At 48.1% G+C, this 22,881-nt stretch overlaps 2 protein-coding genes across 4 annotated transcripts; one reads left to right on the forward strand and one right to left on the reverse strand.

Moving 5' to 3' along the window:
* Window positions 1–1,887: 1,887 nt before the first annotated feature.
* Window positions 1,888–17,144, reverse strand: LOC310683130 (fatty acyl-CoA hydrolase precursor, medium chain-like). Of its 2 annotated transcripts, none has more exons than XM_083452693.1 (13): window positions 16,823–17,144; window positions 13,411–13,615; window positions 12,374–12,512; window positions 11,833–11,966; window positions 11,479–11,632; window positions 11,042–11,143; window positions 9,661–9,768; window positions 8,424–8,555; window positions 8,014–8,094; window positions 7,057–7,204; window positions 3,842–3,991; window positions 2,227–2,299; window positions 1,888–2,113 (listed from the first exon to the last, which is right to left on the reverse strand). In XM_083452693.1, exons 1-13 carry the CDS (start codon window positions 16,836–16,838, stop codon window positions 1,936–1,938), a joined length of 1,620 nt encoding a protein of 539 aa, XP_083308819.1. In that variant the 5' UTR covers window positions 16,839–17,144; the 3' UTR covers window positions 1,888–1,935. The 2 variants fall into 2 exon arrangements, with proteins under 2 accessions (XP_083308819.1, XP_083308818.1); XM_083452692.1 differs by lacking the exon at window positions 16,823–17,144 and adding an exon at window positions 16,037–16,658.
* Window positions 17,145–17,597: 453 nt separating this feature from the next.
* CIAO2B (cytosolic iron-sulfur assembly component 2B) lies at window positions 17,598–21,082 on the forward strand. 2 transcript variants are annotated; one of them, XM_083452736.1, is made up of 5 exons: window positions 17,598–17,831; window positions 18,382–18,461; window positions 19,312–19,437; window positions 20,615–20,660; window positions 20,868–21,082. In XM_083452736.1, the coding sequence occupies exons 1-5, from the start codon at window positions 17,681–17,683 to the stop codon at window positions 20,963–20,965; spliced, it is 501 nt and encodes a 166-aa protein (XP_083308862.1). In that variant the 5' UTR covers window positions 17,598–17,680; the 3' UTR covers window positions 20,966–21,082. The 2 variants fall into 2 exon arrangements, with proteins under 2 accessions (XP_083308862.1, XP_083308863.1); XM_083452737.1 differs by lacking the exon at window positions 17,598–17,831 and adding an exon at window positions 18,159–18,191 and having other exon boundaries at window positions 18,321–18,461.
* The last annotated feature ends 1,799 nt before the right edge of the window (window positions 21,083–22,881 follow it).

Here is a 22,881-nt window from a genome sequence, read left to right on the forward strand (position 1 = left end):
TTTTGGGGACAATCCACATTTGCAGACTGTGGCTGGTTCGAAAAGGTTTATGCCTAGCACCTCCAATAACTCCAACACACAGTCACAAGTCTTTAATTGAGGAAAGTGCTTCCTCTGAGCGCATGCAGCCTTCCGTTGCTTTCTACCTGCTTCATTTCCCAGGTCTCGCAGTCCTTTCTGCCCCTGCACAGCCCAAACATGGGTCATGTGCATTCCTGTTGTCTGTCCTGTCTGTCCATCTTCTGCATCCTTAGCGCCCCTCCCTGCTCCTTAAATGGGAACAGAAGACCTAGTGGCATAGCATGGGTGGGGCCACAGCAGCGGTTGCCCTGGGTGCAAAATTCTTAGGGACACAAAATTTCAACAAGAAAAAAATAAAGGTACCCCTGCCCGTACGGGCCAGTCTTGACAGACTCTAGGGTTGTGCGCCCATCTCACTCAAAGAGGCCAGGGGCCAGCACTGTCCGAAGACACTTCCGGGTCATGTGGCCAGCGTGACATCGCTGCTCCGGCGAGCCAGAGCCGCACACGGAAACGCCGTTTACCTTCCCGCTAGTAAGCGGTCCCTATTTATCTACTTGCACCCGGAGGTGCTTTCGAACTGCTAGGTTGGCAGGCGCTGGGACCGAACAGCGGGAGCGCACCCCGCCACGGGGATTCGAACCGCCGACCTTTCGATCGGCAAGCCCAAGGCGCTGAGGCTTTAACCCACAGCGCCACCCGCGTCCCAAGAAAAAAAATAGTAGTAATAAAAAAAATAGTGCACCTTTCCCCTCACACAGAAAATCTCCCAATGTTTGCATGGGCGAACGGAGGAGCGGATTTGGGCGATGGCTGGGTGCCAGGGCATGCTCTGCACAGGCTTTAAAAAGATACCTGCTCCTGACCAATCCCCTGTCCTGCTCTCTGCCATGCTTGACACTCACGGGGCACCGTGACTGCCACTTGGGTAGGTCGCTGTGCCATTTCCCCTTTGTTCCAACCTATCAGCTGGTGGTGCAGGGATATTTGCCTTGCCCCGGGCGCTGGCAACCCACGCTATGCCAGTGGGGGGATCTTCACCCCCCAACTTAGTCTGCCCATAGAAATGAGTTGGTGTAAGCTTTTAGTCTGGACAGGGTGGTGTGTTTATGGAGTCCATGCTCCGCTTTTCAACGGACTAGCCAATTAATTATCTGTAGCTGTTTTTTGCAGTTTCACCCAGCACAGGTGCAACTATTTTGGCGCTATGTGATAATAAGCAGTCTTTTGTTTTTATCCATATTGGGGCAACAGGATGTTTTACTAACTTTCTGTGGTACACCGTCACTGTAGGCCCAATATTTTGAAATATCACGTTTCTGTTGGTACATGTTTGCATGTGTGTTGGTGCATAACAGGGACACATGGAGGTATGGGTCACGCACAGAGTCCTGATCCAAAACGGGGGGGGGGCATCTCTTGCATTTGCCCCTTTAAAAAACGAGAGGCTGCCCCATCAGCCTATTTGAGCCTTTTGTGAAGGGTGAAACTTTTGAAGGAAGACCAAGGAACAGATACTTTTCTGACAAAAAAATGGCATCTCTTTATTCTGAAAGTCTAAATGTAACACTCTATTCATTTTTATCATTATTTTTCAAGTTTTGTAAATCAGAACTATTGTTACTGTATACTTTTGACAATGCAAAGATCTGAAAGTAAACATTGCATAAAACAAAAGGTAACTTTTATCTAGGCTTAGTAACAATGTGCATAACTCCTGCAGGAAAGGAATAAACATAATTTACAAGATAGAGATGTTTATTTAACTAATTTTTCTATATTACCTACTCTCCATCATTTTGCAGCTCAGAATAAAGAAATATGGTGTATTTGTTTTGTGGAAAAATATATTTTAACAAGTAACTATCATTTGTGATTTTGGTGCTCTGTTTATTGTCCGTAGCTGCTTGTGAATTACAATTCCGTGTGTTTTCTTCTCACCTCATCCACCTTCTCAGGGACAGTCTTTAGCCAAAATTCCACTTTTTTCTCTTTCAGCTTCATTGAGACTTTCTGCTTCAGATTTATCTCTAGATACTGCTCCTGGGTGTTATAGGCCGGCCACTCCACCAAACCTTCTCCATTAGGGTTTCTAGGAGCAGAACCAACAACAGACAGTGTTCTGTCATGTCTGCCAAGGCATCCTACATGCCTTCCAGCCAGCCCCACACACCCCCATAACTATCACGGTGGCCCATGACTCACCCGCTGCGAGCAAAGTTAGCCCAATATTTCATCATGGTTCTGCTAAGAACTTTCTCCTCTTCCGTGGCATCACCTGAAGAACAGAGGCAGGCAAATTCATTACGCAGATGGGATCGCTGCAAATACAAATCCACTCCCAACGGTTACCCAGTTCAGTAATTCATTCTCTGAAGCAGAATGTGGGGGGCATGGGGAGCTCGGGGGGGGGGCACACATGCTGCAGCATCCATCAGAATATCTGCAGGAAAGCTTGTGCGTGAAAAGGTGCCTGTCATTTGTACTGATCTGCAAGCACTCCAGTTGGAGAACAGCCTTTACCAAAGGTGTCATGGACTTTGAAGAAGCATGAACTCAGGGCTAAAAGGAGAAACAAGCTAAAGGAAGGCATGATTGCAAATCCTCTCCATGATCAACTCCTGCCTGGAAACCTTGGCCTTCACAGCCACTTACGGACTCACTGTTAAGCCTATGTTTGTGAAAGACCATCTTCCTCAGCTACAAGTGATCTCCAAAGAAGAAGGTCTGTTTCAATGTGTAGTCTTGCCTGACAGCCCTGACACCACATGGCTGGTGATGCTCTGTTCTGAAATGGGCAGGGAAACCTCACATGAATATATAGATTTGTCCATGTCAAGGCAGAGGCTGCAGAAGTGTTTGGTTGTGATGGGCCAGGTGTCCTGGGGTTGTGCCGGAGCCATGCCCCAGGCCAAATGCCCAAAGGGGACTGCAGGAGGAGAAAAGGCCACTCAAAACACTTGGCAGAGGGGGAAAGTGAGGGGGTAAGCTGCCTCCCAGAGAGGCAGAGATGGGGAAGGCCTGGAGGTGGGAGCCTCCCTTGAAGCACAGCCCAGGGCTCATCCAGAGCTGTACTTGTCCTGTGCCTTGAATGTGTGGATCCAAGCAGGTTCCTGCTTGTCCAGAAAAACCTGCTCTTTAGCGATAAATTGGAGCAGGCATCAATCCGGAGATGTTTTCTCCAATTTGGCAGTAAAGATTGGGTTTACGGGGGTGGGGGGGGAGCTGCTAGTTTGGATGAGTGCCAGTATCCTACAAGCTTCTTTTGCCTAACAGTGAAGAAGGAGGTGTCCTCCCCATCTTCCCCCCACCCCCAGTTAAAGGTGAACTGGTTTGGGGGTTTTCTGGTCCTTGTGCGCCCCCTACTGACCACAGGTGGGAGTGGCTTCTTCCTGCTTCTGCTTTCCCCCATCCCCACTGTTGGTTAGATGCCCAGCAGAGCCCCAGAAAGTGGGCCACCCCTATAAGAACCGCTCAGGCCCTTCCCATGTTCTGCGCCCAAAGGGAGCCTTGCTACATCACCCTTTGGTTTCAATTCACTTTGAATGTATTATATTCCTAGAAAACAACATGCAAACTGTTAATTAGAAAAGCGAACAGGGCAGGTGATCAGTCTGTCCACCTCTGCCGCCAGTTCTTAGCGTAATCTGCAGGCACCAAATTCCTGTCACGCCAAAAGGGTTTCAGCACCGCAGATGACGGCAAACCCAACAAGCTTTGAAGGGGGCGCCATGCCTGCCTCCTGTGCCTGGAAGCTGCCCTGCCCTACGGCAACCTCCCCCAAAAGAGAGTCCTGAGTCACGGGATAGCCGCTCTTTACCATGCAGGCGAATGTCACCGGTGAGAAATGGCCCTCCAAAGACGAACCCAACTTCATCTGCGTGATCCGCTTTCACGTAGTCTGGTTTGGTATCGTGGTACAAACTGGGACGGTGCTGGTACTCGAAAAAGTAAGTGGGAGCCCCGGTCTCTAAAGAGGGAACAAAAGGAGGAGGAGGCTGAGAGAGAAGGCATTCCCTAAGGACGGTGGCTCCCTGTCCTTTGCCTTTCAGCTGCTAGGGAGGGGGCAGCCTTCAATTCAGGTCTGAAGGGTCTCCTGTACAATCAGAGGGGCTTTCTGGTAAGATCCAGGGAGGCTTCATTTTAGCTCACCAGGCACTCTCTGCTTCAAAAAGCCCCAGGGGAAATTATAAGGCTTTCACATCTAAAAGAAGACAATATTGGCACCCTCTGCCCAGCTTCCCTGTGGAGGACATTCCACACATTCCACAGGTAGAGGTGCCACAGCTAGAATGCCCCCCTCCTTCCTTTTTCACCCACTTCACCTCTGCCAATGAGGAGCCAGAGAAGTGCCTAGAATAGACCTTTACAGAACTCAATGGTTTGTGGTCTGGGAGAAGGCAGAACCTCCTCCAGGTGCCCAGAGGCCTTCCAAAAACTGTGTGTAATTATGACAAGGCACTATGATGCTGGGAACTTATAGATTATGGGGAAAACAGAAAGATCAGCTTCTTCGTGTGGTATCCCTGGCAGCTAGTACATATCAGAGAGGATTTTCCTGGTCTTGTGGAGTCTGCAGGGCCAACCCTTCCTGCAGGCACATGATCCAAAGCAGCTCCTTTCAGTCCACTCACACAGCCTCCTCCTCAGAATGCAGCCTCATGACTTTGCCTCTTGAAGGGACAGCATGTTACTGCCCTCTGGGCCAGTCAAAATCCTGCCTGCTGAGGTCTGTACCGACTGAAGCTTCCAAGAGGTCTACAAAGGTCATTGGCTCAGAGGGGCAGCCATTCTTCCCTTCCCACTATCTCAGAACACCCCAGGAAACAGTGCTACTAGTTGCATTCTTTTTCTGGGTGCTTCTGTGGGACATGCTGTTAGAAAAAGGGGAAAGAAAAAAAAATCCTCAGCCTGTTTGTTTTTCAAGGTAAAGCTACCCACCACTAAGGTTCTAAGATTTCAACTCTGATCCTTATCTGACCTTAGGGGAGTTTCCACACCATCCCCACGGAAATGACCCCCAAAAGCAAAATACTTCTGATCACCCCTTTCAGCTGGCAAAAGGGTCTGCAGCCACGAAGGCCGCTTGAGTCTCCTGTGACAAAGTTGGATCCAGGAGAATCCCTCAGCTTTCTCGAGGCAGAGCAACCCTGTCCAGAGCCGACTGTGCACCATTCCTCTGAATCTGGAGACCATCTGCCCACAGCCTTGTCAGGATGAGTTTCAACCCCACTTGGATGATAGCAGCCCTCAAAGGCTAGAGGTTGACAAACAGAGGAGGGAGGAGCATGTGTTTGGCTTGGTGGTTCAGAAAGATGCCACCAATGACCCCTCCACAGAAGCTGGACTGTCCATACCTCAACACCAGGGGGCCTATCTTGCATGCAGAAGAGCTGGAGGTCCCATCTCCAGTGAAAAGGATCAGGACGGGAGGAGAGGAGAGGAGAGGGGAAAACCCTCTCAGCGTCAGACACCAGAGAGCCACTGCTGGCATAGATGGACTAAATAGGCACAGTTGATCCAAGGACTTGATCCTGTACCCCTCTTCTCAGGAGCTTTGTCTAGAAGCTTGTAACACACTTTCCATTTGCACAAAAACACTATCTAGATCCATAGAAACATACAAAGCCTATGAATCAAAGGCTTTGAAAAACTACCTTGCAGATTTAGTGCATTTGAAAAGAGAAACCCTGAAAAGGTGCAACGGGGGTTATGCGGGCACTTGTGAGATGGGTGCAGCCGTTGCACCAGAATCTCATGTTACTCCCGGTGGGACTTCTTCATGACCTGTTCCCAGTGGCTCAGTCAGCCTTCATCTTTGACCAGGCCTGTATCTGCTAATGGGTGAGGAAGTTCATACCTTGGCCTTTTTCACCCACAGGCTTTAGTCCAATTCAGGAATGATTTACTCATCTTGTTGGTGCAGGGATCAAAGAAGCTGGCATTGAACTCAGCCAAGTGTACTCTCCTTTGGTAAGCACAGAAGCCCACGTGACCCCCAACGATGGGGGGTGGGGATGTGCCATGTGAGGAAGGTTCTGGGTGTGATTGCTCGCTCGGTCGCTGCTCAAGGGCTCACATAAATCACGTGCCGCAGAAAGCAAAGCTCTACGCTATAACCAGGCCAAGAACCAAAGGTTGCTGAAAACTGACTAGGACTTAAAATAGTTAATAGAAATAGTTGCAAAAAAAAAAAAAAAAAGCTTCTAACTAGGAAAGAAACACCACACAGGAGCTGGTGAAACTTAGCTAGGAACTCTCATTGCAGCTACACAGAATAATGATTGCAATTCTGGGGTATCATCACAGGAGCTCTCGACAATACAGATGAAGGAAATAATTGCTGCATCCCTACAGTTACTTAGGTAAAATTTGTCTTCTGAACTTTCAGTGATGCGACTCATGAGCTGCAGAATGCCTACGTGATGTTTCCATCAGTGGTTTGGCAAGAAGCAAATCTGGTATCAGAAGCAGATATTGTGCCTTATAGTACAATTTAAACCAGAACAATTTAATTCTCCCTCCCATCCGAACTACTCAGATAAAATGCTGACTGAAAGTGCGTGACCCCTCTTGCCTATTTACTCACATGGATAAATCTGGTCTTCTCCCTCAAAGCAGTTGTGGTGCCAGCTTATGTAAATCTTAGACGCAAGGAATTACAGACCTACTGGATGTCCTGAGTTTACAGTGTAAAGTACTGAAGTGGCAGAGGGGGAGACAATGCTTGCTTGCCACGCCAGCACTTGGAAACTGCAAACACACACAAGAGCTCTGACTCCAGACTCCCCACGCTAAATTCCTGAAAGTCTTTGATATCTGGAAATAATTTTGTTCCTTCCTCCAAGTAGAACTGAACTTGAGAAATTACAGAGAGTCTCTTGGAGCCAAACTCCAGACACCTCACAGTCTGGCTCTGGGGATCCTCTGAGGGAAATGGTGTGCCTCAAATGGCATGCGTCACAAGTGTTTTAATGTCAAGGGGAGACTTTATTATAAGTGACACCTGGCGGGGGCAGGGGACACTCTTTTTACCTCTGTGATACCGTAATGTTTTTATGGATGGGATAACAATGAACACATCTCCAATCAAGTCCAGGAACCCATCTCTGAGCTCATCCAAGTCGTTGGTGTCCCCAAGGTACTCATCAAGTACCATTGGCAGGAGTTCAAGTGGGATCCCCTGCGAGAGAAGAAAAGAGATGGTGGGAAATGGCCATTGCTGGGGCCGGGGGGGGTCCCCTCCTTTCTCAAACGTGCCCTTTGTTACTTGATTTGTGCTACAAGTGTGTAAGAAGCAGGCTGACCGAGAAAAGCCAGCCGCTGGGGCGGGACAAATGAACTGGATGCTTATTTCTGTTTCTGATCAATTTGCCTTGGGATTCTGGAAAGCACTCCCCTCCATGTTAGAGGGGGCTAAGAAGGGTGTGCTGGTGGAAGCATAACTGGCCTTGGGCATCATGTCTAGCCTACCTTGGGAAAGGGAGTCAAAAGGTTATTCTCCCCAATCATACTCTGCCTCTGCTACACCCATGTTCTTCTGAATGGAACTGAAGCAGAAGTCCTAAGGCCCCCTCCCAGGATTGGGTCAGGAATGATCTGGGGGGCTTTGGGGAAGGCCACTGGCTGGGAACATGTGAGGGCTGTGAAGCTTCCCCCCCCCCCCCGTAAGCAGCTGCTTCTAATGGCCTCAGGAGAAGGAGAGGGACAGGGGTTAGTTCCCTCTCTTGCCCCCTTCTCCTCCTCCTCTGCCAACCCTGCAAGCAACCATCAGAGCTAATGCCAGAGCTCCCATTCCATCCCTATGAAGTCAGGAGAGGACTCCTCTGGATCCTAACTCCCCCCATCACCAGTCACCTCTCAGCCTAGGCATGAGTTGCCCCATCCAGGCAAACATCTACAGGGTGGTGCTCATAATCAATCCTATCTGCAGAAAATTTATTCTCCAAGTTTCTCAGAGAAAGGATGCAAATCAACAAAATAAATAGTTACCAAAATGGGGAAGATTGCTTCTGAAGTAGCACGGATTCTGTCCCTGTCTCCCACGTCCTTAAACCCTTCCAGGGACCCAGTCTGCATCAAAAGAAAAAAGAAGGGTTATCTGTGCCTTTGAGAGAAACTCCAGAGTAATTCTTGGTTGGGAATGTTCATTTGTCCGTGTTATTTAATTATTAAAACATCTTTGTTGAGATCCATTATTGCCCACAGTAAACCAATTCGTCTCCAAGAACTTCTGCTTGAGAACATCTAATGAGCCTTTGGGGTCTAAAGGAGTAGGTTTATGCTTAGAAACCACCACCAACCATTAAATTCATAGCCTAGTTGTGAGGCCCCTCTTGTCACAGGGATTTCATGCAGACATTTGGGGGGAGAAAGAAAAGGCATTGCTAGCGGAAACTTACCACACGCGAATTCCAGCCAAATTCATGGTTGGTGACTCCGACCATGAGGGGCACAGCACTGACCTCCCTCCCAGCCAGAATCTCCTCTGGGGTCTTCGGCATAAACACACCATCCAAAGCTGGCCCTAAGCCCTGAGCAAAGGGAAGGAAAGAAGGTGTTTAACTGAAGGGCCCAGGACCACTCCCCACCCTCCACCCTGACCAAGCCAAAATAGTCCGGGAGGAATGAGGAGCTCAGCCTGTCTTAGCACCTCAGTTGCCTCTCCTGATTCAGATGGAGCAGAGGGATAGAGCTGGGTGTCACCTGCCTATTGGCAGCACCTTCAAAAATCCTGATGACAGCTCCCAGCAGTTTCATAGATGTTCAATAGCATGGGGGACAAGATGGAGCCATGAGTAACTTCCCATGAGCAGAACCAAGGAAGTACAGTGCCCCCAAACCCCACTTCCTTGAGTGACTCCTGAAGGCTGTTGTGGTTAATGGCATTGAAAGCCACCAAGAGATTGAGAAGAACAAGCAAAGTTGTATTCTCCCCATCTCTCTGCCAACTGTTTAGTGGACTGTTTAGTGCAGCCTCACCCTCTTCAGTCAGGTTTGGATCAAGTCTTACGCCGCCTGAGCTCTAGCCACCAACCCTCCTGTTTCAAGGCACGCAGGATACCAGAGAACCAAGAAAACTGATGTGTTCCACAGTTTTTGTCTGTTTTTAGTTGTTTTTATTGTACATCGCCTTGAAATTAATAAATCAATAATATTCTGATCAAATAAAAGATATATTTAAACATGTACACAAATATGTATTTAAATCCAATTTCTGCACTTTTTATATTCTGTATTTATATTGCAGTGGTACCTTGGGTTACAGACTCCACCAACCTGAAAGTAGTACCTTGGGTTAATAACTTTACCTCAGGATGAAAACAGAAATCGCACGGCAGCCACGCAGCGGCAGTGGGAGGCCTCATTAGCTAAAGTGGTACCTCAGGTTAAGAATGGTTTCAGGTTAAGAACAGAGCTCTGGAATGAATTAAGTTCATAACCAGAGGTACCACTGTACACTAGGACAAAAAGGAAGCTATAAGACGGGCTGGTCCATTCCTCCTTGCCCTCATAAACAGCAATACACACTTGGAGCAGAAGGTCTTAATGAGCACTCCAGGTGGTTCCCCTCACTGGGAGGGGAGAAACAACTGAGCAGGGCATCAAGGCTCTTTCCTGATCACTCATGTCACTTACCTGCCTGCTAAGGTCAGCATGGATCAGCTCTTGCTCACTCTTCTGCCGGAGACAGTGGACTAAGACGGCTGAAGTGGTCATCTCACAGCCAAAGATACGGGCAATTTTCTGTATATGTACACAATGACAGGAACTCTTATCTGCTGCCATCGCTGGCACAATAAGCATTCAAAGGGTGGAGAACAGAGAGCCCACCATTTGCCAAACTAAAAAGTGGCAAGTGCCCCACCCCATTTTCACTGTAATTCCCACCTCCTTTTGAGGGTCGCTTTAGAATCCACCAGAAAGCACTATTGTGGTGTGCCGGCCTTAAACATGGCTTTTGGGGTGAGTTGTGACCCCAGTATGCATTCATCTTGTTGCCAAGGAAACCTGATGGAAAGGGTTTCAAGGCTGCCCAACCTGCTGTGTTGCCATGGAACCTTTGGGGCCCCAATGAGAAAAAATGTCATTTTGGGGTATTATTTAACCTCTCTAGGTGACTACCCCAGTCCCCTGATCTGAAGGAACAGCTTTCAGCAGGTTTCAGTGCCCTCCATATATCCTTAAGAATGCTGGAGCTCTGGTGACACAAAGCAATTGTTTTGCCTGTCCTTTTATCCCTGACCCAAAGGAACAGGTGTTTTGAGTCTTTACAGTGCATCTTGTCCTCAGCATGTAGGCCCCAAGACCAATATACCCACATTAAAAATTCCCCAGTGTGTTATTTTCAGGCCCCTAGGAGCAGCCTGCCCATTGCCCAACCATCATGGTGGGCATGAACGGCCCACCATCCTCACCCTATAGGAGTAGGGCCCTGTCAGGGTGCTGAGGGACCCATTTTAATCACATCTCCATGGCAGGCCTCCTCCCGTCTATATACCAACAGGACCATTCCTATGTCAGTGGTCCCTCTCCCTCAGCCGAAAGCAGCACAACATACCTCCCAGCTCCATTTCTAAAGGGCAAGAGTGCATATTGCTACTACCTGGTGCCCTTTTGTTTTAATCCAGATTGGCCCTGTGCCTCACCTGTTACCTGTTACTAATTCCAGTCATGGCACTGAGAGAAGCTGTGGTGATGGGTTGTGGTGAGATCTCGTGAGATTTCAGTAAGATCTTGGCAAGAGCTCACCGGAAGTTGCCACTGTTTCGTTTCTGCCAGAGGTGGAGGCAGCAAGGGGGACAGGGCGCCTGCAGGGCACCGCCTTTTGGGATTCCACCGCCTGGGGCGGTTGCCTCAGTCTACCTCATATGTGAGCCGGCCCTGCCCTGCCTTCATGACACTGGGGGACTCCACCCAACTTTTGTGACCTGGGCCGTGTTTAAAAAAGAAAAGAAAAAGCCAGCATCCTTGGGACAGAAAACATTTTGGTCTCATCTGGTCAAACAAACAAACCTACTTCAGCAGACTTAGACCTGTTCTGGAAGACTATTGGAAGCTGTGAGACACCGCTCTCCAGGATGGCTCTGTGGAATAAACCCTTTGACAAGGGGGACATAACCTGGCAGAGGAGAAAGGACACCATTGGCAACAGACATTATGCCCTGCCACTGACCTAACAAAAGCGCTGAACATCAAATTAGGCCTCTGAGTCCCCATAGAACTTACACCTATTGCACCCAATTCCTTCTTCCTAATCTTTCCTGTAGCCAGAGCAAAAAGGGCCACTTTATGGGTTCTGCAAGTTAGCAGTGACTGCTACCCCCACCCATCCTTTCCACAGCTTTGAGAGTATGTCAGAGATCATTCTTTTATGTTTTGTAAAATGTCCACCTGAGAATTAAGCAGTCTATTACTATAATAGAAACCCCCACCATATAACATTTGGGAACTCACATGGGCTGAAGCACTCATGGATCCTGCAGAGACACCAAAGAGAGTCACCAATTCCGGATCGCCCCCAAAAGCTCCGATGTTTTCCTGGATCCACTGGAGAGCTGCCACCTGGTCCAGAAGGGCCCAGTTCCCTCGAGCACTCTCGTCCCCTGTGCTGAAAGGAAAGCATTGGCAAGGAGCAGCAAGCTCAGCGCTCGGGTGGATTTTGGAGAAAAGGTTGGCACTTTGAGTCAATGCCAGGTCCTTCCGAGGGGTTTCGGATGCACAAGTGGAGAGAAGAGCTGACCCGACAGGTCAACCCAACGCCCCTCTAGTGAAAAGGGCCCTGGAATACCTTTAGCCAAAGCCTCTTACCTGAAGAACCCCAAAATGCCCAGCCTGTACTGAAGGATGACCACCACCACATCTTCGTAGGCAGCTAGCGCGGAACCATCAAACCTGGAAGCTGCCCCAAATATCATGTTCCCTCCGTGAATCCACACCATCACCTTCAAAAGAACAGGGGCGGCAGGGAATGACCGGAAGGTCGCTAGAGAGCATTTTTCATAAAATGTTTTTGAAATAAATAGCACATAATAATTGGACATGTAGACAATTTCAGAATGGATGGCGAAGATGCATCATCACAGTCAGGCAATTTTGCAACAACAGACCTCGTGACCATTTAGTTTTGCATGCAGATCAAGATGCAGTTATCCAGATTTTATTTTATTCAGAACAATTAAAGAAAGGATGTGGCGTAACCAATCAAAATTGCCCTTTGTAAGAACAAGAGAGGCAGAAGAGTCTTCAGAGTAAAATGACATTGGCAAGAGCCACTGCCATCAACCCAGAATCTGCTGCCAGCCCCCTTGCTTTCAACACTGCTTTCAGTCCATTTAAAATATGTGCTTACTGGCAACTTGGATGTCTTGGAGGAATCTGCGGGAGTATAAATGTTTAAATACAAACAGTCCTCGGAACTTCGGAAGGGCGGGTGCTTTTCTTTCCATCTCTTCTGAATTCCTTTGAGTATATCCAGATCCTGGGGGCACCTGCGGAAAGGACACCCCCCCACTCAGCAGTACTTTGGAAATAACAGAGTGAACATACTAGCTCAAATATAAAGATAATAATTTGCAAGAGGTCGCGAGAGGTGGCGTCAGGGAGAAACTGACATTGGTCAGTTTAAAGGTTTACTGGCAAAGCTGTGGACTTAATCATCTGTTCTTAGTTTTTTTGTTTTTTAAAAAGGGCAACAAGAAAGGGGTCTTCTTGACACTCTAATCTTAGAAAATGGATGACAATGTTTCAGTCAATCAGAGAAGGAGCACTCAGCCTTTCTGTTCAGAGAATTCAGTATACATTGTTTTAGTCTGAAAACAGGATATCCTCTGTTAATAGATCTAAATGCTGGGAATACAGATGTCTTAGGAAAGATGTGCTACAAATGTGATGGGACTATTAGCCTTCACAAGCTTATTGGAACATAATATTTCATGCCTTCTATCAAATAATTAACCACCCTGAGTTTAGAGCCTATTAGCATTGAATTAATATCATTGCAAATTATTCGTCTAACATGTTCAAATAATTAATTATGAATTTACTGAATGCAGCTAAAATGTTGCGGGATTAATAGTGAAAGAGCTCTCAGCCTCCAATGGCTAAGGGCTGGTTGCTGAAACGTCTGGACTGCTCCGACCCATTAAAGTTACAGATACTGGAATTTCTGTGGTGTCCGTTCTAAGTTAAAACAGAATTTTATTTCAGCAATTAGACCTGCTTTGTTTCCAGTGATTTCTTTCTCAAAAAATATAAAATGAATGAATTCTTTTAAAAAAGATGATGATGGAAACATGCTGGTGGTTCCCAGCACCTCCCCTCAAACATTCCTCTGCTGGTTTTTATTTCCCCAGTGCAGCCAAGAGGATCCAACTGCATCTCTCTTACACCGCTGGGTACGTGGTAGCATCTCTCACGCCATCCCATGGCTCAGGCGGTTGAGGTGAGGAGAATCTCAAGGAGCCAGTGGGAGGCTTTGCAAAGGGGATGCCCAGGAAGACATTGACCAGCCGCTCTGTGCCCTTTACACTTGCTTGCGTCCCTCGAAGCCGTCCATATTTTGTGGCCACTTCTGGGTGGGCGCCTTCTGGACCTACACAATGCGTGCATACAAATAAAGTTTTTTAAATGTGTGAAGTCGCAAACACAGAGGCAAAAGTATAGAATTATATAAAACCAGGGGGCCAGAGAGCATTGGGCCTGACCACACCCCTCCCCTAGAAAGGTCTGTGCAAAGCCAAAAGCAGCCTCCCTTCTCCCACCACACAAAGGACATAGAATCATAGAGTTGGAAGAGACCACAAGGGCCATCGAGTCCAACCCCCTGCCAAGTAGGAAACACCATCAGAGCACTCCTGACATATGGTTGTCAAGCCTCTGCTTAAAGACCTCCAAAGAAGAAGACTCCACCACACTCCTTGGCAGCAAATTCCACTGTCGAACAGCTCTTACTGTCAGGAAGTTCTTCCTAATGTTTAGGTGGAATCTTCTTTCTTGTAGTTTGGATCCATTGCTCCGTGTCCGCTTCTCTGGAGCAGCAGAAAACAACCTTTCTCCCTCCTCTATGTGACATCCTTTTATATATTTGAACATGGCTATCATATCCCCCCTTAACCTCCTCTTCTCCAGGCTAAACATGCCCAGCTCCCTTAGCCGTTCCTCATAAGGCATCGTTTCCAGGCCTCTGACCATTTTGGTTGCCCTCCTCTGGACACGTTCCAGTTTGTCAGTGTCCTTCTTGAACATGAGAGCAGCCATCCTCTGCAGTCAGCACTTTGAGTTAAAGTGGGTTTTCTCTGGTTGTAGCTTTTTAAAAATATACTATTTCATTTTAAATGTTGGCAGCTTTTTCTGTTTAACGCCGTTTTATGAAAGAATCTTGCAGACAACAGCCCTGAGGATCATCCCAAAGAGAGTCCTGCAGTCACCTGGTAAAAACCATGAAATTGGGGAGCTGGAGAGGAACCCGAAGGTCATCTAGCCCAACCCACTGCAATGGAGGAATCTCAACTAAATTAACTATATGGCTATCCAACCTCTGCTTTAAAACCTCCAAAGAATGAGAGTGCACCACATCTCATGGGAGTCTGTTCCACTGTTGAACAGCGCTTACTGTGAGAAATATCTTCCTGAGGTTGAGTCAGAATCTCATTTCTTTTAACTTGGAGCCATTGGTTTGGTTCCTCGCCTCCAGAGCAGAAGAAAACAAATTTGCTCTATCCTCCATGTGACAGCCCTTTAGATATTTGAAGATGCCTATCATGTCTCTTCTCTGTTTCCTCCTTACCAGGCTAAACATAGCCAATACCCAATTCCCTCAACTGTTCCTCATAAGGCTGGGTTTCCAGACCCTTGATTTCCTTCTTTGGCACATATTCCAGCTTGCCAATACTCTTCTTAAATTGTGGTGCCAAAAACTGGACACAGTATTCCAGGTGTGGTCTGACCAAGGCAGAACAGAACAGGACTATTGTTTCCCTTGATTGGCACACTATACTCCTCTTGATGCACCCTAGAATAGTGTTAGGTTATTTTGCAGCTCCATCACACTGTTGACTGATGTTAAGCTTGTGGTCCACTAAAACTCTAGATCCTTTTCACATGTACTACGGGCAATCTTATAAGAACATGCGGTGCAGAGGATAGTGTAAATAAAATGCTACAGAGCCTCCCCCAATGGCTTTGGTCCTGAAGCCAGCACATGCAGTTAAGTGGCGGGATATCACTTGTTTTGATGCCTTTAGCTATCAGGAGGTGGGGAAGTCTTCAACCAATGCAAATTGCCTTTCCCTGCCTCTCCACCGCCCTCACCTCCTATTGGTAAATCTTCACCCTACCACTGTCATCTGCAACCCATCCCTATGCATTTTCCAGATACTGTACAATGGGATTTACTGCCAAGTAAGAGAGGAAACGTAAGAGAACACATCACAGAATCAATTTCTAGTCCCTCTTCTCTCTCTCTCAGACATACACAAAACTCCCTCACCCCAATCTTTTTTAAATCCAGCAACCATTTCCCCCCCCTGATGAGTGGCAGTTGGAGCAATTGAAGTGCTCTTATGCAGAGTGTCAGATACAGGAATGAGATGGGCTGCTCTTTGCAAGAGAGGGGTGAAGGGTGGGAGGGAGCTGCTGGTGAATTCTAAGTTATATTTCTGAATAATGCATGAAGATGATCTTAGATCAAGTCAGACCATTGATCTATCTTGCTCAGAACTGTCTGTGATTGCCAGTGGCTTACTGGAGTTTCTGACAGGGGCTTTCCTAACCCTACCTAGAGATGCCACTGGGGATTGAAGCTGGGGCCTTCTGCATGCAAGACAGGTGTTCTACTACTGAGAAATGTCACTGTATCTTCTACAAACTAGAATAATAATACAAAAATGGTGTAACTGGAAAAATGTAAAGAGGTGACTGACACAGACAGAGATGCTCCTCTTCACTCTCCTCAAGAGTGGATTGCAAGGGGCTATTTCACTCTTTATCAGTTAAAATGAAACACTCCCCTTACCTTTGCCTTCAAGGATTCTGAAGCCAACAGTGCTAATTGCAGCAACCCAGAACAGGGCACTCCATGGGGCTGATGCCATCATGCTTTACTGCCCCTGGGCCGCTGCGCCTTTATATGCTTTCAGGGCAGGGTACAAAGATCGGCATCCCTTGCAAAGAAAAACCGGGAAAACGTCCAGATACACCTAGCATCAAGCTATAATAACACCAGACCAGTGATTCAGCTTTCAACAAAAGGGAAACATTAACTGCAATGTGAGGAAAGGTTACACAAAAGCTGCCAAACCAGCTGGCGCCAATGGAAAGGGCAAAGTCTAAAGCAGGAAAGGGTGCCCGTGCCCCGCTTGGGCCCTCTTTGGCTGGCATTCCTGCCAGAGGAGCAGGAAGGAACATGTGGTGGTCCTTTGGGTGCTGTGACGGGTGAGAGAAAGGCTCCTAGGAGGATAAGTCAATACCTCTTCCCTCACTCCCTCTCCTCCCCACCAAGTAAAATGTTAACTGATGAGGGCAGATCCACGTCATGCGTTTAAAGGGCATCCAAACCATGGGTCAGCAACCTTTTTCAGCCATGGGCCGGTCAACGACTCCTCAGAGCATGTGGTGGGCTGGACTTTATTTTGAAAGAAAGAAAAAAAATCCTATGCCCCCCAAAATAACCCAGAGATGTATTTTAAATAAAAGGACACATTCTCCTCATGTAAAAACATGCTGATTCCCTGACCGTCTGCGGGCCAGACTGGGAAGGCGATTGGGCCGTATCCAGCCCATGGGGCCTTAGGTTGCCTACCTCTGATCCAAAGCATACAGTTTCCCTATCAGCCTTTCTCAACCTGTGGGTCCCCAGATGTTGTTGAACTACAACTCCCATCACCCCTAGCTAGCAAGGCCAGAGCTCAGGGATGATGGGAGTTGTAGTCCAACAACGTCTGGGGACCCACAGGTTGAGAACCGCTCTCCTGGGAACTGTAGTTCGATAAGGACGATGGACATTGTAGCCCCGTGAGGGGGAAGCGACAGGTTTTTCCCCCTTCTTGCTGCAGGTAGCTTTCTCCACGGGGTGGGAAATGCGGCTTATGGGCTGAAAAGTGGCCCTCGGCCTCCACCCATTTCCCTTTCACAGCAGAGCCACCCGTGACTTTTGGGGCTCCGAGAGGACTTTTTCCATTAGTAACTCTCAGCCTGCGACTCTCACAGTGGACTCTAGGCTGCTGGGTGGCCTTCCTGGCAGGGAGGCTGAAGCCGCAAAATCCAGCACTGAACAGGCAGGTGCGACTGGATGGCCTCCCAGCGACCCTTCAAACCGCGCAAGGAAGGCAGAGGCGGCAGTTGCCCAAGGTAAGGGGAGAGAAGTCTGTATATGCTCAGAGGCTACTATCTGTCTGTGCACGAACACTCAGGCGTTTCCTCCCAGCAACTCGCACTTCTGCAGCGGGGAGAAGGAAAATTAGAAACAAAGCGAACCCGGAAGCTCCCGCTATAGGCAGCGAGATGGGCTCTTCTACACTCTTAGCTCCACTGCAGTAAGGCTGAGCGCGTTACCGGAAGCGCGTCACGCCGAAGCCATCTCCGCTCAGCGTCCTTCCGGTGTGGGGAAGTGCTTGGCAACGGCGTTCGATCTAGTGGGCTGAGTGCCGCCGCCGTCGCCATGGTGGGCCAAGATCCGTCTGCCTCGCCGGCGGGCGGCGCCCTGGAAAACGCGAACCCGCTCATCTACCGGCGCCAGGGCGAGCGGCCCGTCACGGCGCGCGAGGAGGACGACGAGCTGCCCGACGCCATCGACGACCGGGAGATCTTCGATATCCGCATCTGAGCCCAGCCGGGGTTCGCCTGCCAAGGGGGAAAGTCTCCCTGGGGCGGAGGGGGCGGGCCCGGCGCTTCTCGTAGTTCTTAGAGCTTCTCCAGTGGCTCATGGAAGTGACGCCTCCCGCTTGCAGCGGCGCCTGAGTTGGGGTCGGGAAGGCGGGTGCGGAGCCGGGCAAGAGGGGCTGAGCCCGGGGTGGGGCTCTGGGTGGAGCAGGCGCGGTGGGTTTGTGTCCGGGGTGCGCAGATCGTGTCACTTTCACACGCTTTCACTCAATAAGCAGGTCGGTTGAAGCAGGTCACATCGATATACAGTAGTCGTTTCTTAACGCACTTCGATGCGTTTTTCGAGCCGAGTAAGTTACAATCTGTCAGGAGGAGGCAAGTTCTACCTCATGAACCTATTTAGATTTCTTTGAGGGTGTCAACAAGCATGTAGATAGAGGTGATCTGGCTGACATGGATTTTCAAAAGCATCCCCACAGGGCCTGTTGCTTTGTGCCTGGCCATGCTTTGCTAGTGGAGTGTTTTTCCTTGACTTTCTACATCTCATTCGTTCCATCAACGACCCAGAGCATCCCTTAACATTAGAAGAACTAAACGTCGTAGAACAAGTTCGAGTCAAGGTGAGTGTTGTTGGCCTTTCTCTGCCTTTTCCAAGCTGTAGAGAAAAAATGGCCACTTTTTGAGCCAGAGGCCGGCTGAACAGGCTGTAGCCCATGTCACTAAATTCATGAAAACCAGGTACAAACAGATCCTTTAGGAGAGATGCAGCTTCAAGGAAGAACAGGTGTCTTTCCAGTTTTGCCTGGCCTGATTCTTAAATTCCCCATTTCACTTCCCCACTGCCCAGGAGGCTTTTTATATAACTGCACCTGTGTGACTTATCCAAGCTGCTACCATCATGCCCTACGGTGATGCCCCCTCCCATCTCACCACCACCTGGTTAGCTCAGTGGCCCTTGGCTCAGACTCAGACACTATATTCTTTTAGATAGTGTAAGTGTGGGGTTTTGTGTCAGCGTCAACTGGGTAGGTTCTCTTTCTATTCACTTGTTACATTTCCTTGGTGGTGAGAGGGATGGGGGTGGGGCCAGGGTGTTGGCTGTCTGTAGTTGGCTGCAGTGAGGTTTGTTTGCATTTGTAAGGGGGTGGGATTGTTGGGTCAAGTTAGCCATATTGATTCTTGTGCTGTGGATGGGTTCTTGTTGGGCTATGTATGTGATAAAGGGGAGCAATTTTGGGGTGAAGGTGTTCTCTTCTATTTGTCCCCAGGTTGCTTGGTTTTCTTTGTGAATTCCTGGGCATCATCTTCAGACTGAGAGGAGTCTAATTCTCAAAGTACAAATGCAGAGTTAGTAAGATGCAGGGAGACAAGCCAATTAGCTCTTTTTCCAATTAGAACAGCATTTTATCTGGTTTAAATTATGACTCTCTGTAAAAAAATTGTGATTGTGTCGGGATGGGTCTTTCACAGGTAAATGATGCTGAGAGCACCGTTTCAGTGGAATTCACCCCCACCATTCCTCACTGCAGCATGGCAACATTAATTGGCCTTTCAGTCAAAGTGAAGCTGATCAGATCCCTCCCAGAAAGGTTTAAGGTGAGTGAATGTAAATGGCCAAAAGGGCGATGGAGAAATTCTGTTTTCGTTGCATTGGGTGGACATGAGGGGCCTTTGGGGCTGTTGAGGCATTGCTCTTGAGTGATCAGCTGGAAGTAGAATTGTACTGGTAGTTCTGCTTTTACAGTGTCTGCATTCCCCATTGCAAACCTGCAGTGCTCACCAGCCATGAGGAGAAATTAGAATTCTGCAGAGGGGATAGAAAGTGCGGTGGCAGCTGCAAGTTCCTGTAGCTCCTCAAAGCATTGAAAACCAAGACAAATGTGGGAGACAAAACAATGACCTGGGTCAGCAACCTTCAAGGGGAACTCCAAAGTGCTGCTTTGACTTGACATTCTAGAGTGTTGTGAAGGTGTTGCAGGGGGTGGGGTGGGGATATAAATTCAAACAGCCAGTGGTGCCAGAAGACTTGATCTGCCCTAGGAAAGGGCCCCAGACAAACAGCTGGCTTGGCCCTTGGGGAGTAGCTCATGTTTGTGAGACCACTGCTTGGCTCCCAAGAGGCAGCAACTACAGCACCCTGGACAGCAGCATGAATTTCCCCCTTACTTGCTTCCAGTGACTCCCAGTTTCAGAAGCTCTTGCTCATATTGGCACTTGACAGGCTAGGCATCAAAGGGATATGTGGGCTTTCCTTCTCCCCTTTGTTTCTCTTAAAGCACCTGAGGCTACCAATTGCAGGATCCCATGCAGCTTTTTGGAATTTGACATGCTGTAAACCAAGTGCCGTTTTTTCAAATCAATAAGGAAAAGGGTCCCTGGCTGCCCCCCAGCCCCACCATTGATCAGATGCCTTCTTTCAGTTGTTTCAGCCCCTTCCACTCCTGCTCCCTAGTGGCTTCTTCATATCCAGTGGTGGTGGGGCATTCCAAAGCTTTTGATCAAGGCATTCTGCCCAGCCAGAGTATTTATCCCACTAGAAGAATTCTTGGGTTGGAATTAGAAACAAAGAAACTGCCAAAGTGACAGCGCATCCTCACCAATGAGACACAGAATGGAAGGGAGGGAACTGGTGATGGTGTGCATCTGAGCAACCAAATTAAATTAAGGTAAAATTGGATTAGCGAGGTATAATTTTATTATTCCTCCAGCTGGTTCAACCTGGGGGAACGTTATTTGGTGACACAAATGATGCTTCTTCTTTTCTTCCTCCCAGGTGGATGTCCACATAACCCCTGGAACACATGCCTCAGAGCATGCAGGTACGTTTGAAATTCACCACAAAATACCCCTCAGAATAGGTCACTTACATTCCCTTCTATATTTGTTTTGAAGCAAAGCTGGAAGGGAAGAGTACAAATACCACTTGGAATTTTTTTGGTGGGGTCCTAGCCCTTGAGCTATACAGCAGAGGAGGATGGATGGGTGGGTGTCTTCACTAACTCCTCTTGTGGGGTTCTTTTTCACAGTAAACAAGCAACTGGCTGACAAAGAGAGAGTGGCGGCTGCCTTGGAAAACAACCACCTGTTGGAAGTGGTGAATCAGTGTTTGTCTGGGCGCCCCTGATAATGCATGCTGGGTGGGGGTGGGGTGGGAACAAGCAGGAGATGCTCTTGTACTTGTATGTGAATAAAATAATTGTGATTGTTTTGTTTTTAAATAAAGACAATGCCCTTTTCCCTACTTAAGCTTGTCTAAAAGTATTGGATTAGAAACACACGTGAATCTGAAAAGTAAATCATGAAAACTGAGGAACATGTTTATATAGTATAAATTGAGGACTGGACATCAAAATACCACTCTTACAAAGCTGAATATTTTATAAAGGTCTGAATGTTTCTGGATTAGAAACATTCCCACGGACAAAACTTACTGTTCTTGGGTGGCTTAGAAAACAAGGTGGAAGAAAATCCTGCAACCAAGTAAAATCCTATTTTATAAATGTGCTTCCATCTTTTAGGAAATGGGAGGGCACTTGGAAGGAGATTTTGTCAGTTATGAAAGAGGACAGGTAGACAGGTGTGTTTTCCAGAGCCTTGGCAAACAGGGCACATGATAGATAGACAGTATCTGACATTCTGCAACTGCATTGACACATCCTACCACATTTTATGGAGATGGCTATGGCTGCTGTTTAGCCTTCAGATTGAGGCAGTTGCAGAGGCAGCCTGGTGGGTGAAATCTACATGGGTAGGAAGGATTTGATACCAGGGGTCAGGATTGCCCAAGACCCTTTACATTGAAAGGGGTGGGTTGTACCATCCATAGGTTCATGACTGTTGGTTGCTTACTGGAGGGCTAGTAGAAGCTGGTGAAGGGAATGACATGGGGTGTGGTGGGAGATGCCCCTTCTCATTAGTCAAGGCGGGGGGCGGGCACATGTGACTTCTTTCTAAAGTATTCAGAGAGCAAAAAGGTTACCCTCCCACTTCAGTCTGAGCAAGGATTTGAGCTTGGCCGTGCATGAAGATTTCTGCCAACCTCCCCAGCTAAGCACAACAAAAGCAGAGGAGAGTCTTTATTGAATGGAGCAAAATCCGTTTTACACCAAGGAGCCCAGCAGTGGAAATGGCTTTGACAAACAGTGTAGAAGCACAGGTAACATCACCCCCCAGTTGAGGTAGCATCGCAGGATGGAAGGGGTTGTTTTAATATGAATTTATATATCACTTAATGCCAGAAGAGACTGTTAAAGCAACAGCTTCAGACTTGACACCCAAGGTGGCCCCTGTGCACCTTTACTCCCTCAGATTCTCCCATTTTATTTGCTTGAGAAACACTACCAAGGTCCTTGGCTCCATTTAAAAAGGACCTGCCCTTGCTTATCAAACACATCCTTTTCTAAGCTAAAGCTACCTGCCCTCCCACACCTCCCTTCCTTGCCTCCCTCCTGCCTCAGGGTGGCCACCAGTCTCTCTCTGCACCTCCCCCAAAATCCTTGGGCACAAACATGTTTGGTTGTCAAAAACACAGCTGAAGCAACCCCAGAGCACCCGTCACACTGCACATGCCAACTACAGACAACTGCTTACACTGGACAAAAACTTTTGTCAAAGGACTAGACGGAGCTACTTGCGTCTACTCATGGACCAGCAGGTCTTTCAGAGAAAGCAGCTTCCTGCATTCAAGGCTGTGGAGTCCTGCTGCATTCAAAGTAATTCAGGAGATGTCGAGTGCAGCTCATTGCCTGGCTTGTGAGCTCCCAAGGCATCTGCCGAGTTGGAAGCAAAAGATGCTGGCCAAGAGAGAAAGATCTCTGTCTGATGCAACAAAGCAAGTTTTTCTGAAAAGCTGCAAGCTGACTGAGATGGATATGAAACACACCTGAAGACATGTTCTAACTTTGCGTAAATGGGTTCTGTATCTAATTCTTGGCGGTCAAACCCTGGAAGACATGTCCTTGCGGCGGCTGGTGACCTCTGCGCCTGCTCTCAGTCAAATGGTTGAATTGGTGAACCAAACACACTGGCTTGTGCAAACAC

The sequence above is a fragment of the Podarcis tiliguerta genome (genome assembly GCF_965153285.1).
Source record: "Podarcis tiliguerta genome assembly, chromosome: 8".
NCBI classification, from domain to species: domain Eukaryota; kingdom Metazoa; phylum Chordata; class Lepidosauria; order Squamata; family Lacertidae; genus Podarcis; species Podarcis tiliguerta.

Bases quoted from the DNA above. Each gene is read 5' to 3' on its own strand.
- LOC310683130 (XM_083452692.1), bottom strand. From the start codon at position 16,118: ATGATGGCATCAGCCCCATGGAGTGCCCTGTTCTGGGTTGCTGCAATT. The intron at 11,967-12,373 runs GTAAGCACATAT...GTTCTTTTGAAG, and splicing joins CCAAGACATCCAAGTTGCCA to GTGATGGTGTGGATTCACGG. The intron at 9,769-11,041 runs GTAGGTTTGTTT...GTACATATACAG, and splicing joins ACAGGTCTAAGTCTGCTGAA to AAAATTGCCCGTATCTTTGG.
- CIAO2B (XM_083452736.1), top strand. From the start codon at position 17,681: ATGGTGGGCCAAGATCCGTCTGCCTCGCCGGCGGGCGGCGCCCTGGAA. The intron at 17,832-18,381 runs ATATCCGCATCT...TTGACTTTCTAC, and splicing joins CGACGACCGGGAGATCTTCG to ATCTCATTCGTTCCATCAAC. The intron at 18,462-19,311 runs GTGAGTGTTGTT...GGTCTTTCACAG, and splicing joins TAGAACAAGTTCGAGTCAAG to GTAAATGATGCTGAGAGCAC.